The 15,320-nt window shown below is 46.8% G+C and overlaps 1 protein-coding gene across 11 annotated transcripts in view; it reads right to left on the reverse strand.

Annotated features, from left to right (window-relative positions):
* Window positions 1–15,320, reverse strand: part of ZMYND8 (zinc finger MYND-type containing 8) — a 143,915-nt gene that overhangs the window by 119,240 nt on the left and 9,355 nt on the right. For 6 of the 11 annotated variants that reach the window (XM_077873480.1, XM_077873478.1, XM_077873470.1 and 3 more), the window contains exon 2: window positions 7,552–7,785. The exons of 1 other annotated variant lie outside the window; for it this stretch is intronic. In XM_077873480.1, the coding sequence (XP_077729606.1) occupies window positions 7,552–7,565 (14 nt within the window). In that variant the 5' untranslated portion in view covers window positions 7,566–7,785. Of the gene's footprint in view, window positions 1–2,487; window positions 2,620–6,336; window positions 6,408–6,738; window positions 6,875–6,916; window positions 7,063–7,551; window positions 7,786–8,486; window positions 8,600–15,320 lie in introns of those variants that run through there. 4 more of the 11 variants (XM_077873466.1, XM_077873464.1, XM_077873467.1 and 1 more) reach the window with 4 other exon arrangements.

Genomic DNA, 15,320 nt, shown 5'->3' on the forward strand with positions numbered 1-15,320 from the left:
GAAAAGAAAGGTAGTTTAAAATTGGAATATTAACACATTTTGCTCTCTGATACGGAACCCTATTAACAATTTCATTTACACTGCCGCCATAAAGGAAGCTGAGACACCAATCGCCAAAGGAACAACTGGCATCTTGTCACAAATGGTTTCCATCAGAAGCACACTCTTAAACACTTTGCTAACATGCAGTGTTACTAGGTGATTTGTGAAAGGTGATTTTAGCATGAATACTTTTTATTCCCAACTTCAGAGACAAACATTCTCAACTCAGAAACACACTGCCTGCAACACACGGACATGGTCCAAATGGATACTGCTGATGGTTTCTTGCCTAGGATAACTGGAAATGCATTTTCATAAAAAACAAGCAAAACAAAAAACCAAACAGCCCTCAGAGATGGATAGATGGTCAACTTGAAAAGAACAAACAGCAACCTTGATCTTTCTAGCAACTAGAATTCTGTTTCCCTCTCTGGCATGAAGTATGTGAAATCCTAAACTTCCTGCAACCGATCTCGTATTTTGAGGGACAGAGAAAACGCTCATCTAGAATCCCACCAACACCTACAGTGATAGAACAGTTATGCAGAACAGAGCCCCCAAAATCCACTTGAAGGATTTCTGCAGTGATGAAAACATTCAAAGGTGTATTGATCCTGAAGGACTGCTTTCAAGAGAACAATTATTTGGCTGGTGGCAGCCCAGAGGAGCTGAGTCCTTCAGGCAGGGCAGGGCTGAGAAGCTAGGGAAATGCAAACTAGTTAGGTGGTGGCTATTTGCTGTTGCAGAAAAGGGGAGAAAAGTGAAGCCGTTTTATCTTTCCAAGTATTACAAGTGGGCCCCATAAACACCTAACTTTAGCAATAGCACCACCAGCTTCAGCCAAGGATTTTTCAAGCACAATTTCAGAAAACCATCTTTTTTCACAGATCAGCAAACCATCCTTTCAAAGGGAACCCGTGCACGCACATGCACGCACACACACACAATAACTTGCATTTGACTAAAGGAAATTGCAGTGTCTATGCGTTAAAAGAGAAAAAAAACTTCATTTACAAGAGTAAAGACCAGAATGCAAAATGAGTCATTTTGAATAGCCACATCTAAAGGGACTTCCTTTTTTCTACACCACTGATCTCAGTTTTTTTGGTGGTTGTTGTTTCTTTTTTTTTTTTTTCCTTTTGGCTTAGTGTTAAGGACTAGTATGTTATTAGGGAAAAAATTATGAATATTACATCGAAAGTGGTGGTGAGAAAAGATCTGTACCTGTCTGAATGCCCCACAGATCGTGGTCAGTTTAGGTTAAAAACTGTTCAGTCATTTGGAGGGGAGGAAAAAAAGTCAAATAATAATTATTAAAAAGAAAAAGCAGCTGCATCTGGAGAAAAGACTTTGAACTCTTGTCATTAACACATTAAAGTCTTAGAAAATATACAGCATCTTTGCTATCTGCTAAGCTTCCAGCAACCCCCGATTATTTAAATCAAAAACAATGGAACAACAAGCCCTTGTTTCAAACTGGCATTACTTTTTTTTTTTAAGGTCCACTGGAGAGGCTGGGGGGTCAGCTAAAGAAAAGGGTAAAATTAGCTGAAAACCAAACAACAGCCTTTCACCCCAACAGGAAAATACACCATCAACTAGTTGTATACATTGTCTGTTCCCACCGCCACCACCTCTTGCACTCGCATTTACCCTAAGTCACTTGCCTCTGGATTTCACAAACTGATGCATTTCAGGCAATTAAAGAAGAAATAACAGCGTCTGCAAATACAACCCCAGACTTTCCCATCCGGTCCCAGAAAGAAGAAAAGATTTCTCCCCCAATGCCTGAGCAAGAAAACCTAGGCTTACTTCTTAACCTGCATGCACTGAAAAAGAGCAATTAAAAGTTGCAGATGAAGTGCTGCATCTCCAGGATGTCTTAAGCCTTCTGATTATTAATTCTGAGGACTCAAGGCTGGTCCGTAATTCCCAGGAATGCCATCCCCTCAACACTTCCAAAAGAGAGAGAGAAAGAAAAGAGAAAACATCTAGTTTTGACAGGAAAATAGAAAAAAAAAAAAAGAAGAAGAAGAAGAAGAAGAAGAAGCCTGGATACACAATGCCCAGATATTTCTTTTCCCCAAGTGCTCCTACTATTTGACTTTTAACCAAGAATATCTAACCCAGCTAGAATATATAACCAGCATGCACAAGACTCTGGTTCTACAGATGAGGATCATCGCACGGCAATTCAAGAATCATGCATCATTCGCAATGACTTTTCCTTTAGCTTTTTACTTTCATTCAAAATACCAAACTGGTCCAGGCTGTAAGAAATATTTAATCCCCAAGACACAACATCTTCCTCTTCTAGATCACAAAAGAGTGAACATCTAAATAAGAAAACCATGCTTCCCTAAATCTGCAATTAATTTTTTTTTCTAAAAATTGGGGGTGGGGGGAAGGGAATGGTTAGCAGAGCAGCTTTATATAAGCACTCACCTAAAACAGGCAGAGTCATCGGGAGCTAAGCTATTTATGCAGGATTCTTAAAATGGCGTCTGGCAACACTGCCTCATTCCTGTATTGAAGCTAAAATGGTAGCAGGTTGTTCAATAGCTGTAGCTCTTGTTGAAGCAGCCCTGCTAGTTTCAAAGCCACCTTCCTAAATATCAGAACTAGGAAAAGCTCAACCAAAGGACACCAACAACCCAACGTTTAGAAGCTTAAAAAAAAAAAAAAAAATCTGCAATGACAGGGGGAGTTTGTGAAGTCACAGGTTCCTGAGGAAAACCCTTTCCTTTTAGATCCTCAGCCTTCAACATGAGGCTCTGAGATGGGGCCCCCTTGCCCTCCAATTAGGTGGGTGGGAGGTTAGGAATTATGCAGCCCTGTGGCATCAACTGCGGCCGGACAGGTGCCTGCACAAATGCAAAAATGTTAAAAAGGGAGCAAGCTGGGGGTGGAGGGGAGGGAGGAAGCCCATTCCCCCTTCTTGATACATTAGAAGCCACCAGCTCTGCCTCCATACCAAAAAGGAGCTGTAAAATCAAAGTGTTGCAAGGGCAGCAGCCATCTGAGGAGCCAAGCTAAAGGGCTGCAGCCCTGTCTGAGGCCAAGGTAAAAGCAAAAGGCTGTTTCTAAGCCTGAAAACGGCCACCAAATACCCAGCCAGTCCTAAGGCAGTTAACCTCAAGGAAAGACAATCCCAGTCTGCAGAGGAGAAACAACAGTTCAAACGTTCCCTTAGCCAATGCACGGGATACTCACAAATCAGATTTTTGTCCACCCCCAAAACAGAGCCCCGAAAACTAACAATGGGTTTTGCAAAACCCGCTTCCAGAGGCCGGACTAACAGCCTCATAGTGGATAATGTAATTTACTGTTGTTACAGGTCTGAGAATTGGCCTCGCCACTCTGGTGCTGAGTGGGGAGTTTCAAGGTGACTGCTTTTTAGCTCCAGGGGAGAAAGGAGGGCATGGTGCCCAAGGCTGTGCCGGGGCAAGGACGGGAGGTTGGCTCCTCGCCGGCCGGTAGGTAGGTAATCTTGATGAGGAGGGACAGCCTGGCAGCAGAGCTAGCTGCAGTGCTGACATGGCTCCCGCCAGCTTGTTTATCTGTAAGGAGAGTGGGGAGAGGGGGGAAGGGCGGCACAGCCCTAGCAACCTGGAGCCAAGGGTGAATCCTCACTTGTTTTGCATTTAAGATCAAGGAGAAAGGGCTTCTAAACACATTCCCTTACTAAATCTCTGCTGTGGGGTGGCCGAGCCACTTTTGCATGTATCTTTCTTTTCAGGGTCAACCAGAGGCAAAGCCAGATCTAGGGCCTCTCGGCAGACAAATGTTTGTTGCCTCTGCCACAGGAGAGAGAAGAAGGCCAAAGAAACAAAGAGATTACACATTTGAAGTGGTTGGACTTTTTAAAAACCTACCTTTGCCTCCAGGGTTTTCTGGGTTACTGTCATCCTGGCTTTTTAAAAATGTGACTCATTTTCCCCCCTCTCTTATTTAAGACCAGAAGAAGCTTCCTCACTGTTCTCCCGGGGAAAAGAAAAGGAGGAATGTTTTGTTTAAAAAGAAAAAGGGTTACAAGAAAAGAAAGAAAAAAAGAAAGAGAAAAAGCCATTGTTTTCACCCCTAGTTTATAATCCAAGAGGCCCCATTGTTTCTTTCTTTCTGACTCAAATCTTTGAGCTGTTAATTATAAAAGTAACTGGACTCGGCTCCAACAGGCTAACTATGTTCATGCGCAGCAATTAGAAAAACTCTGTAGAAAGTTTACTGAGTGATTATATATAATTAATTCCTAGTTACAGACAGAACACTGACCATTTTCTGGAGCTAATAAAAGCAGTTACTCCCCCTCCCCCACGTGAATGCCACTTAATTTCCCAAAGCAGAAAAGTGAATCCATCCTGGAGGGTCTTGAAGGAAGAAAAAAAAAAAGAGAGAGAGACAGAGAGAGACAGAAGAATCAAAAGCTCCAGTGTGTCTGTTTGTTCCTTGCAGCTGTGCATCCTCTTTGGGGACTAAGGAAGCAGAAGGAAAAAGGGAAGCAACCCAAGTTTCTTACCTCCCTCTGAAATTTATAACCAAGGCAGAAAGATGAGTCTACCTTGATGAAAAAAAAAAGAAAAAAGAAAAGAAAAGAAAAGAAGAAAAAGGGGGTGGGGTGGGGGTTGGGAGGGAATGCCCCAGATCTGGAATGTAGGAGACTCTTCAGCTTGGCAGATAGGCTTCTCCTAAAAGGAAGATGGTAGAAACTTCCAGAAGGCCCCTTCTCAGTCTGGCCACTCCACTTGTCAATCTGTAACCTTTCCTCCAAATCTATTGGTTCAAAAGCTGGAGAGAGGAGGCCCATTGGGCTGCTCTGTAAGCCAGCACTGCTGTCCCTACCTAGTCCTGCTGCAATGCAGACATTTATTTTTCCCCCCTTAGTGAAACTGGGAAAATAAGCTACTTTGGAAGCAATTAACTTTTTACAGACTCATGCTTGGTGGTGGCCACGGTACCAGAGGAAAGTGGCCAGCTGGGTCCAGGGCTGGGAACTTGCTGGGGCTGCACATCTGAAAACAGATCTTGGCTTTGCAAACCTGTGGGAGCCATTTTAATGCAAGCTTTTAGAGGACAAATGCCTTGCCCTTAGATTTCCTTCCAGCCCAACAAACACACCATTATGCAAACGTTGAAGGCACCAAACCAGGAGTCTTGTGATTAGATACTGCTTCTGGGGAGGCCACAAGAACCTCAATATGTAATTTCCATTTACAGCCAGAAGATAAGAACAAAGAAAATAGCTAAGTGTCTGGACTGACTTGTGTGGGGTAGTAGCACTGTTCAGTTTTAAGTACACAACATCATTAACTGCCTGCACTTCTTAACTCTAAAAGCTGGCCTCACACACACTTTTCTTAACTTAGAATTGGTACATTTCTTGTTATTAAATGAGCCTTTTTCCCACTGATGCTAAAAGGTGAGTGGCTGGACACTAACTAAAAGGAAAAAAAGAAAAAAGATTACTGACTCCATAAAGTTGGCATATAATACAACAATTGAATATATTTCCAGCATTTACAGTCAGTCATGCTAGATTGGTCTCCAGGCTGGAAATTTATGTAGTGAACTTCTGGGCAAATTCTGAAGCTAATGCGAAACAAGAGTCTACTTTTTTTCCCTCCTAGGTTCAAGCTACAGCATTGAGAGATCAGGGGAAGTGTAAAAAGTGAGAAATCATAAGTAAAGGCAAGCGTGCATACAGATGTGTGGGTCAGGCTTGGGAAAAGGCCAAATCTGTTGTGCTGGGAGTCCTGAGTCAAACCAAGTTTGGTGGTGGGTGGGATTTTGCACTACAAGTTAAGTGTCCTTAAAACGGAGTCCTGACACCCCCGCCCCAACACACCACCACCACCACCACCACCACCACCATCACCACCACCACCACCACCACCATCACCACCACCAGGCTCCTGCCTCTCCAATGTTTAAGGCTGTGAGAACAAGCATTTTTGTTACATTTCACAAGCAGGTCACCCACCCCAGAGTTCTAGCAAATATCCATACAATCCCAATTAAAGGTCTCCAGTCAAGTCACAATGAACTGAACATTTCTCCCCAGTCTCAGGGTAAACAGGAAGTGTGATCTTCAATCCTAGCAGCACGTTATCAGGAAAAATAGTGGATTCAAACAGTCACCTAAAATCAAGACACTATTAAAAAGCCCTTATTAGGTTACTGCTAATGAAAAGCCCCCCCCCAACTGCTGTAAGCCAAGACCCTCTGTTATAAACAGACCCCAAATGTCCGCCAAACTCTTTATACATGGTCACAGAGGAAATGGATTGCTTTACTTACCCAACAAATGTTCAAGCAACCGTCTCATTTTTCCACAGTTAAGAAGAGAGAACAGGCTGGCAGATTTGGGACTTGATCAAAAAGGAAATTTTTTTTTTTAAACAGTTACATGGGATTATTAAAAACACACACACACAACAACACAACCCAACAACTGAGTATGGAATGCTGTCATGAGCCACAGACATGATTTTATTTCCTCTGTGCTCCATCACCCAGGAGGACAGAGGATGATACAATGTAAAAGAGGGAAAAGAAAATGAAAACAAGGATTAAAAGATACATTTAGTTCATTGAAAATCATGCAAGAGGGATTCAAAGAGTCCTCACAGATTTATTGCAGGATGTTGCCCCTCCCCCTCTGCACACACACACCACCACCCCCCCCATCCCCATCCCTACTCCAAAAACTTCCTCCAAAGCCTAGAAAACACTTTCAGAAACATTTGCTGGCTGTAGGCTGGCTTGCAGAAGAACACTCTGTATCAACAGAAGTCAGGAAAAAAGGCTGAACAATGTAGTTTCAAGTGAAGCAGCCCTGTAGGGAGAGAACAGACCATGTAGAGACACCACCACCCACCTAGGCCCCAGGAGCTTGGATCTCTCCTTAGCACTGCTCTGCTGAGGGCTTGGTTCTTTTTAAAACACACGTCCTCTCTTGTCAGAACTTACTCCAGCCTTCCCAGGACCTCTTTGGAGAGGTAAACTTGCCTGCTTTGCTGTCTGCCATGAGCTCCCCTTGGAGAGGAGCCTGCTTGCTTACCTTCCATTTTCTTCCCCCAGCAGGCATGTGACACAAGAGAAGACAATAGTGCAGGGGGGGGGGGGGAACTGCTCAGAGAGAGAGAGAGAGAGAGAAAGAGAGAGAGAGAGAGAGAGGAAGAAGGAGGGAGAAAAGAAGAAAAAAAAAAAAAAAAAAAGCTTCTTTTTTGGCATTCCAGGATCTAGCTTCAAACTCTTCCAGAAACACCATGTCCTGGTGGAAGAAAAGGTGTGCCAGGCCTTTGCCAGTTTGCAAAATCAAGCTATGGCTAATGGCTACTTAGCCATGTGACCCAAGAAAGCAAAAAAATTCTCTCTAAACAGTTCCAAGTTAACCTAAGTGCTGTGGGGGTGAGTGTGGCACGGCCAGCCACAGAGAAATCACACTGCTCGCCCACAATTCGGATGTCTCAGAGGGAGGGGGAGAAAAGATGGTTAAAAAGTCGAGCTTACCTCTGTGGATGCATTGTTAACACTGTGTAATGTCAATACTTATAAAACATGGAGGACAGGCTCCTAGTTCTCACAGAAAAAGGGTTTGGCACTTCGGCTTGATGATCTGGCCGCCTAATAAGAGCTCATCCCCGATTGGCTGCCCCGGCGGAGCGGAGTGTAAGGCCGCCCGGGATTGGCTGAAACACTTCCTGAGCGATTATCTTTGTGAGGCTCTGGTGAGCAAGAGCCATCCTGTGCATAGAAAAAGACAGGCTAAGCTAGGCCTTTTGCAGCAAGAAAAACTTGGGAAAGGGGCCCCCAGACGCACTTCTCCCACACCCTGGCTAGATTTCCCGGCACGGGCAAACCAGTGCAGCCAGCCTGACCTGCTCCTGCAAAGCCTGAGGCCCGGATGCCACTGGGAAGGGAGTTTTTGGGGTGAGCTGGAAAGGGCTCACCCTCACCTGCCCCCACAGAAGCGGCTCTTGGCTGGGAGGAAGCCTGGCCCTTTTCTAGAACAATCCAGCAGAGCGGTTCTCCCCTCCTCCCCCCCGGGGAGGGAGCAGCCGGGGTGCAGAGTGTAGCCGAGAAGTGGGGAACCCCAGGAAAACAGCCAAGGGGGGGGGTGGTCAAGAAGAAGGGGTTTAAGGAAGGCCTCTAAGGGAAAACAGCACACAGCACAGGCAAGCCCCCAAGAAATGGCCAGAGGGCAGCAGCCCTGGCTTCTCAGAGGACAGAGGATTCAGGCCGCTGGGGAAGAGGAGAGGCACAGAGTGGTCAAGTTTGCATAGTCATTGTCAAAACGCCTCCTGGAAAAGCAGGCCGGAGAGCCATTTGCCGCTGAGAATCTAACTTCTCACCACCACCACCCCCAGCCAGGACTCAAAGGAAAACCAAAATGGGTTCCTGCCTCCCTGCCAAGATGCCAACGGGGCCCCCCTCTCCGTCCTTACCCTAAGAAAAGCCAAATGCGCTCCTAGCAGGCCACATGCCTAGATCTACAAACTTCCCTTCCCCTCCCGGCCCCCTCCCCCACCACTGAGGCCTGCTAAACCTGTCAGTTAAACAAAAATCTGACTTCCGTATTAGTCTGCAATGCCTTCAGCTTCCTGCCTATTAACCCTCTCTCGGACTCTGGGCCTGGCTGGGAAAAACTAGGCCCTGAGATCGCAGAAAAGGCCTGTGGAAAAATACCAGCTGCAGCTCTCCCAGCAGATGCAGAAAGAGAGAGAGAGAGAGAGAGAGAGTGAGTGAGCCGCTGTCTCTCGCCTTTGCTTCCCAAGGAGGCGTGTACCTTCTGAATCCAGGGCACAGGCAGTGCCTCTCGGTCTGAGAAGCCATTTAAATCCAGAGGGAGAAAGAAAGATGTCAAGCCCAGCGAGGGAACAAGAACCCCCATTATTAGCCAGGCCTACACCCACAGCTTAGCCCTTCCTGCCACAATCATCCCTGTATGTATGTTCTCGGGGAACTGGGCCCTCGGTGGGCAGACAAATCCCATGAGCTTTATAAGGATTCTTGCTTAAATTTATTTCCACAGAGAACGGCTTCTTTTCGTCCCCTAAGGCAGATGGAACAGCTACTTCACACACAGACCTACACTTGGCAGCCCCCCACCCCCATCTCTGGCACTGCTCCCCAGTAAAATATTAACTAGTTTTTCAGAGCTACTTATAATTCCACCCATTTCAATAGTATTAGGAGGTCTCTGCCTGTTTCCTCCCTAAAGCTGCCTTTGTAGCTGGTCTGTACCCTGAGAAAGAAAAGGCAAATCCAAAAGGATCATAAAATGTCCATGTTTGCTAGCTTGCTTCTTCTTTTTTTTTTTTTCCTCAAAGACAAGGTGCTTAATTAACAAGATTTTTTTTAAAAAAACAGCAAGCTGGAACAACAGAAGCTAAATAAACCCCATTCTTCAGAGGCTGTAGAAAGCTTCCAGAGGTGACGCAGCCATATGCCAGGAGGTAAAACTATGGCCCAGTAAAGTCTCCCCGCTCCTCCTAAAATTAGGGCTCGTGGGTTTTCTGGTCCCACACCGTTCGTTCCCACAAAGAAAACGTGGAGCTGATCGCCCGCTCTCTCCCTGCCCCCGCCCCCCCACATGGACAACAGATGCCCACCTCGTGCACATAAATTCTTCCTGGCTGGGAATCTTATATCAAACAGAACAAGCCAGGAATCCAAACAGACTGTACTGCAAGGGCAGGGCCCAGGCTTTATGAAAAGGGAGGGGATTTTGTTGCTGTTGTGTATTAGGCGGAAGAGGCCCAGATGCAGGGAGGGACACCTCCATCACCAGGCCTGACAAGGGTCCAGCACGCAGGACAACAGGCCTGGGCCTCCCTAGGAGGGAGGGGCCTCCTCTTCCTGCCGGCGGAACCGCGTTCAGGGAGACCAAGTGGGGGACAAGAGGTGGAGGCCAGGGCTAATCAGACCGTGCTGTCCCTCTCCTGGCTGCGTGGGCAGCAGCCCTCCGCCACCATCCCCTAGGGAACAGTGTCTGCCTCTGCGGGTGCTGCTTTTGGGGGGAAGGACGTGTCTGTGAGTTTGTGCCGGATCTCGTGTGCCACTAGCTTCACGACCCAATGAGGAAATGAAATACGCCACTGGTGCGCGTGGTGGATTTTAACCCGGGATTAAAGCTTGTTGCATAAGCAGCTGCAGTGTCCTCCCCGCTTCCCCCACCCCCCTCTGATCACTTGATCACTCGAAATGTTTTCTGGGGCAAAGAGCAGGAAGCTGCCGGCTTACTCTGGCAGTTCTGCTCGGTTTGAGGAATGCTATTGGCATTCGGGTCTGTCTGGGGTTATCAGAAAGGCAGCGATTGGGCTGGGGACAGAGACAAAGGTATGGTGGCAGATGGAATCCTGGGAGGGACAGGGATTGAAAAGGAAGCCCAGGGCAGGCCTACTAAGGGCCAGTCCTCGGCTTGATGGAATGTGGCTGATAAGCGGGAAATACAGAAACCAAATGTCGACAGCCTCGGTGGCCCTTCTCAGACACCCACCCCCCTCACAGAGTAGCCCCAATAGCTATGGCATGCTTGCCTGGGAGGTACTGTGCTAAATCAGCCGCTTTGCACTGCCCGACTCCATGAGGTAGGGAGCATTGTTAGACATTTGGAATCCAGCCCAGAGAGGTGAAGTGAGCCGCGTAAGGTCACACAGCTGCCAAGTGCCAGAGTCTGGCCTTCCAACCCAGTTAGGACGCCACATCCCTAAACTCGGTATCTTCGCCTGCCTCTAAAGAATGGAACAAAAGAGAAACCGAACCAAAAGCAGAGCAGAAACAAGGATAAAATCTACCAAGAGCAACTGCATGATCTGTGCCTTCTCTTAGGAGACCGGCTCCTCTGACAATAAGTTTTAAGTACTGAATGATGGAGCCGGGAGACGTTCAGCTCAGACTCCTTTAAGGCCCAGAGAAAGTTCCTGTCTCCCTACAAGCTTCTAGCAAGATGCTAAGGGGAACACTTTGCCATTTCTAAAATTAGATTTTTATATTCCTTGAAATCAGGAGTTCTCAACGAGGAGTGGGTTTGTGCCCCCCGGGGATAGGTGGCAATGTCTGGAGACTTTGGGGTTGTGACACTTGGGGGGAGAGGTGCTATTGGCATCTAGCAGGTGGAGACCAGGGAACGTTGCTAAACATCCTACGGCAAGGAACAGGACCCCCCCTCCCCATGACAAGGAATTATGCCATCCAAAACGTCCACGGTGCCGAGGTAAGGAAATTAATAAGCAATGAACTAATAAAAATGGATTAAAACATGTCTCTCTTAATATTCCCAGGGGATGGAGAGAATCAGGAGACAGAATCAGGCTTACAGAAGCCAGACAGAGCGTCTTAGTGATAAAGCTGGCCTCAAAGGAGAAGAAGGGCTGACCCGGCTCCCTTCCCCAGGCAACTTACTGCCGAGGCCTGGCCTCGCTGAGATGGCTCTCCGCTCCCGCTGGCCTGCAGCCAGGCGAGCAGCAGGAGGAGCAGCCTCGGCAAGCTGCATCCCCAAGATAGCCCGTTCGCGGACTGGGAAAATAAGCACACTCGGAGTTATCTGCCTCAAGCTAAGCAGCAGGCCGCTCTGTCCGTTATGTGAAACGGGCGGGATGGAGGCAGGGAGGTGTTTTAAATATCTTGTTTTGTTTTGTTCCTTTTCGGCCAATTGGAACCGAGGCCCACTTTGGGCACGGTGACAGAAGGGCTCACCTTCAGAGCGTGGAGCTCACCGAGTCATGTTACAGCCACAAAGAGATAATTAGGACTTGTCCCTACCTTGGAGAAGAGGTGCCCTCTGGAAGGTTGTTTTGATTTTGTTGTTTTTTGTTTTTTGTTTTTTACTTCTTTCTAGGAGGGGCTGGTAGATGGAAAAAAAAATGGAGAGAGAAGGGAAGGACAGGTGGAAAGGATGGGAAGGGGGGCTGCATGACCATCAGGCTGATGGCCACGGTGTGGGTGCAGTGTGGGTGTGGAGAGACTTAAGGGATGCAGGAAGAAAGTGAAAATCAGAAGGAAGAAGATGCAGGACCTCCCCTTACCTGCTTTTTTTTATTCCCTAGCAATCACCATTACAGAAAGAAGAGCACTTATTTATTTGCTGTTTGTTTCTTTGTCCCGCTAGACCAGTGGCAATGTCAAGGGACGTTTTAGGTTGTCCCATCCAGAGGAAGGGGGGTCTACTGGGATCTAGAGGGTACAGATCAGGGATGCTGCTATTAGCCAGCCCCAAGTATCACAAGCAATGAGGCTAAGAAAGCCTGCCCTAAACTGAGAGCTTTAACAGGGCAGAGCCTGGTCTGAATGCTTCACCTTTGTCCCCTTGGTCTAACACTGTGCCCGACATGTGTCAGAGCTCAATTAAACACCACCTCCCCCTCGGGTGGGTGCAATACTCCTACCTGAACCTCCGTATCTGCCCTTACAAATGCTTGCGGGGACAGGGGAGGTAGCCTGGAAGAAACTGGAGGATTTACACACACACACACACACACACACACACACACAGAGGCTGCAAGCAGTCCTTTGAAAAAAAATCAGACCTCATATCTCCTCTATTCAAAACCCATCAGTAGACCCCACCTCATTCAGAGTAGAAGCCCAAGTGCTATAAACAGCCCACAGGATCATTGCCCTGCTCCTGATCCCTGGCTCCACTCGTGTCCTCCTCTGCTCCCATGGTTCACTCTGCTCACTCTGCTCCCGCCACCCTGATCCTCCATCTGTTCTTTCTACTGCCGGAGCGTCCCCTCCCTCCTCCAGCCCTTTCCCCTAGATCTCCTACTTCCCCTCCCCCAAGGCCATCCCCCAGTTCCCCAAAACCCCTCCCCAACAAAAGTGAACAAGTCCTTTCTCGCCCTCTCCCCAGCCTCAAGGTATTGGCCTTCCCAGTCTTCTCCTTTGCCATCCTCACGTCCCCCCATCCCGGTGCCCTCCCGGATGCCTCCCCCTCAGAGCCCTGGCTCCTTGGCCAGCCCTCTTCTTACACGTTAACCTTTTCTCTTTCTTTCCACATCAAGAGGCAGAACCGGGCAGTGATTGAGTGCGTGGCTGCTGGCGTCAGATTGTCTGACGTCTGGGTATGAATCCAGCTGACCCATTAGCGAGCGGGGCAGCCTTGCTTAAGGTATGAAATTCTCAGTGCCTTGATTTCCTCATCTACACAATGGGAGCAATAATAATACCCACCCGGAAATTCACTGGATCAGCGCTGTCAAGCACTAGTAGCCACGCAACACAGCGATCACTCATGTGGTTGCTGTTACAATTTCCCTCAGTTTACTCTTTAAAAAGGTAATTTCTGGATGCTTCCAAGTCATTTCTCTTCCTTTATTCAACATCAAACTTTCCAAAGAAGGATGAGGATAGCTGGCATGCTCCAAGCACTGTGTCAGGTAGTATTCCAAGCAATTTACATAATCAGTTACTTTCCCAAAGGTGTGAGATGGGTGCCACATAATCATCAACCCATTTCCTAGATGAGGAAGTTGAGAACTATCAATAGTCCCCTCCTACTAAGAAAACTTCTCTATCCATCTCCTTCTGCCAGCTACTCCCCTCTCCTTAACGCCTTCCAATTATTTATTTACACACAAATCGCCGTGCCATCAATAAAGGACTGATATGTTTTTCTTTCTTTCTCTTCTTTCTTTCTTTCTTTCTTTCTTTCTTTCTTTTTTTTTTTTTTTTTTTATGTGTTTCTTAACATGCTTGCTTCTTGGGGCACCTGGCTGGCTCAGTCAGTTGAGCAGGTGACTCTTGATCTTAGGATTGTAAATTCAAGCCCCACACTGAATGTAGAGATTACTTTAAAAAATAACATCTTGAGGCACCTGGGTGGCCAGTTGGTTGAGTGTCTGGCTCTTGGTTTTGGCTCAGGTCATGATCTCAGGGTAGTGAGATTAAGCCCCGTGTCAGGCTCTGCACTGAACATGGAGCTAGTGTGAGATGCTCTCTCTGCCTCTGCCCCTCCTCCTGCTTGCTTGCTCTCTCTCTCAATAAATAAATAAAATATTTTTTTAAAAATCTTTTTTAAAATGTCTGCTTATTATGCACTGGATTTCTTGGAAGCATACTTAAGAAATTGCTAACACTTTGCATCCGAGGAATACTGGATGGCTAGAGGTCAGGAATGGGGAGATTTTTTTACTGCTATACCTTTTGAATTTCAACGATGTGAATGTATTACTTCTTCCAAGATAAATTAGTAAATGGAATATTAGGAAAATTGTGTAAGACTATGAAATAGGCAAAAAAAAAGATTAATGAATGGCCAGTCCAGGCATCCCCCTTGGGTCAGCAGCACCTTTCATTGTTTCTGAGCTTTTATTGTTCTGAGTTTTTTACAGCACTGCCACTTGTAGAAGACTAATAGTAATGCTAGGAGACTCTGGTCAATAGATATGCAAATTTAGTCCCTGGAATGCAATTGATTATTGCCTCGTGGATATTGGGGAGTTTTGCTAATTTTTGCATCTATTCATAAATTCGAGTCAGTGTTTCTTGTATGAGCATTGCTTTGACTCCATCTTTGAATTAGACAATCGTACACGTACCCTCATTAATAATGAGTGACATAAAATACATAAAACAGGACAGCCTGGGTGGGTCAGCGGTTAGTGCTGCCTTCGGCCCAGGGCATGATCCTGGAGACCAGGGATCGAGTCCCACGTCAGGCTCTCTTCGTGGAGCCTGCTTCTCCCTCTGCCTGTGTCTCTGCCTCTCTCTGTGTCTCTCATGAATAAATAAATAAAAAATCTTGAAAAAAATACATAAACATGTTCATTTTATATTGGTATGCAGGTTAAGACAAATTATTTTGAACAGTAATTTATTTTAGAAGAAAAAGAAGTGGGGTGCAGTGGCTCAGTTAACCGGCTGCCTTCAGCTCAGGTCCTGATTCTGGTGTCCCAGGATCAGAGCCCTGCAATATCAGGCTCCCCACTCAGTAGGGGTCTGGTCTCCCTCTGCCCCTTGCCCTCATGTGGGCTCTCACTCTCTCTCTCTCTCTCCTCCAAATAATTTTTTTTTTTTAAGTCCTCATTCACTTCCAAGAACCAGCTTCAACAGGTTGGTTAGTCTTGGGTCCACTGGTCATTGATGTCATGCTAACATCTGATGCTGGACACCTTGGAGTTTCCAAAACACTGCCCTGCCCAGAGACTTCACTCTAAGTTCTGGAGCCCTTCTTCCACCTGACTGCACACTCCCAGGCATCTGGCTCTTGGTCTGGGCTCCCAAGCCAGCCAGTTGGGGGTGGGGGGTGGGGGAGAGGTCCATTTCAAGCTTCCTCC

The sequence above is a fragment of the Canis aureus genome, chromosome 26 (assembly GCF_053574225.1).
Source record: "Canis aureus isolate CA01 chromosome 26, VMU_Caureus_v.1.0, whole genome shotgun sequence".
Lineage (NCBI taxonomy): Eukaryota > Metazoa > Chordata > Mammalia > Carnivora > Canidae > Canis > Canis aureus.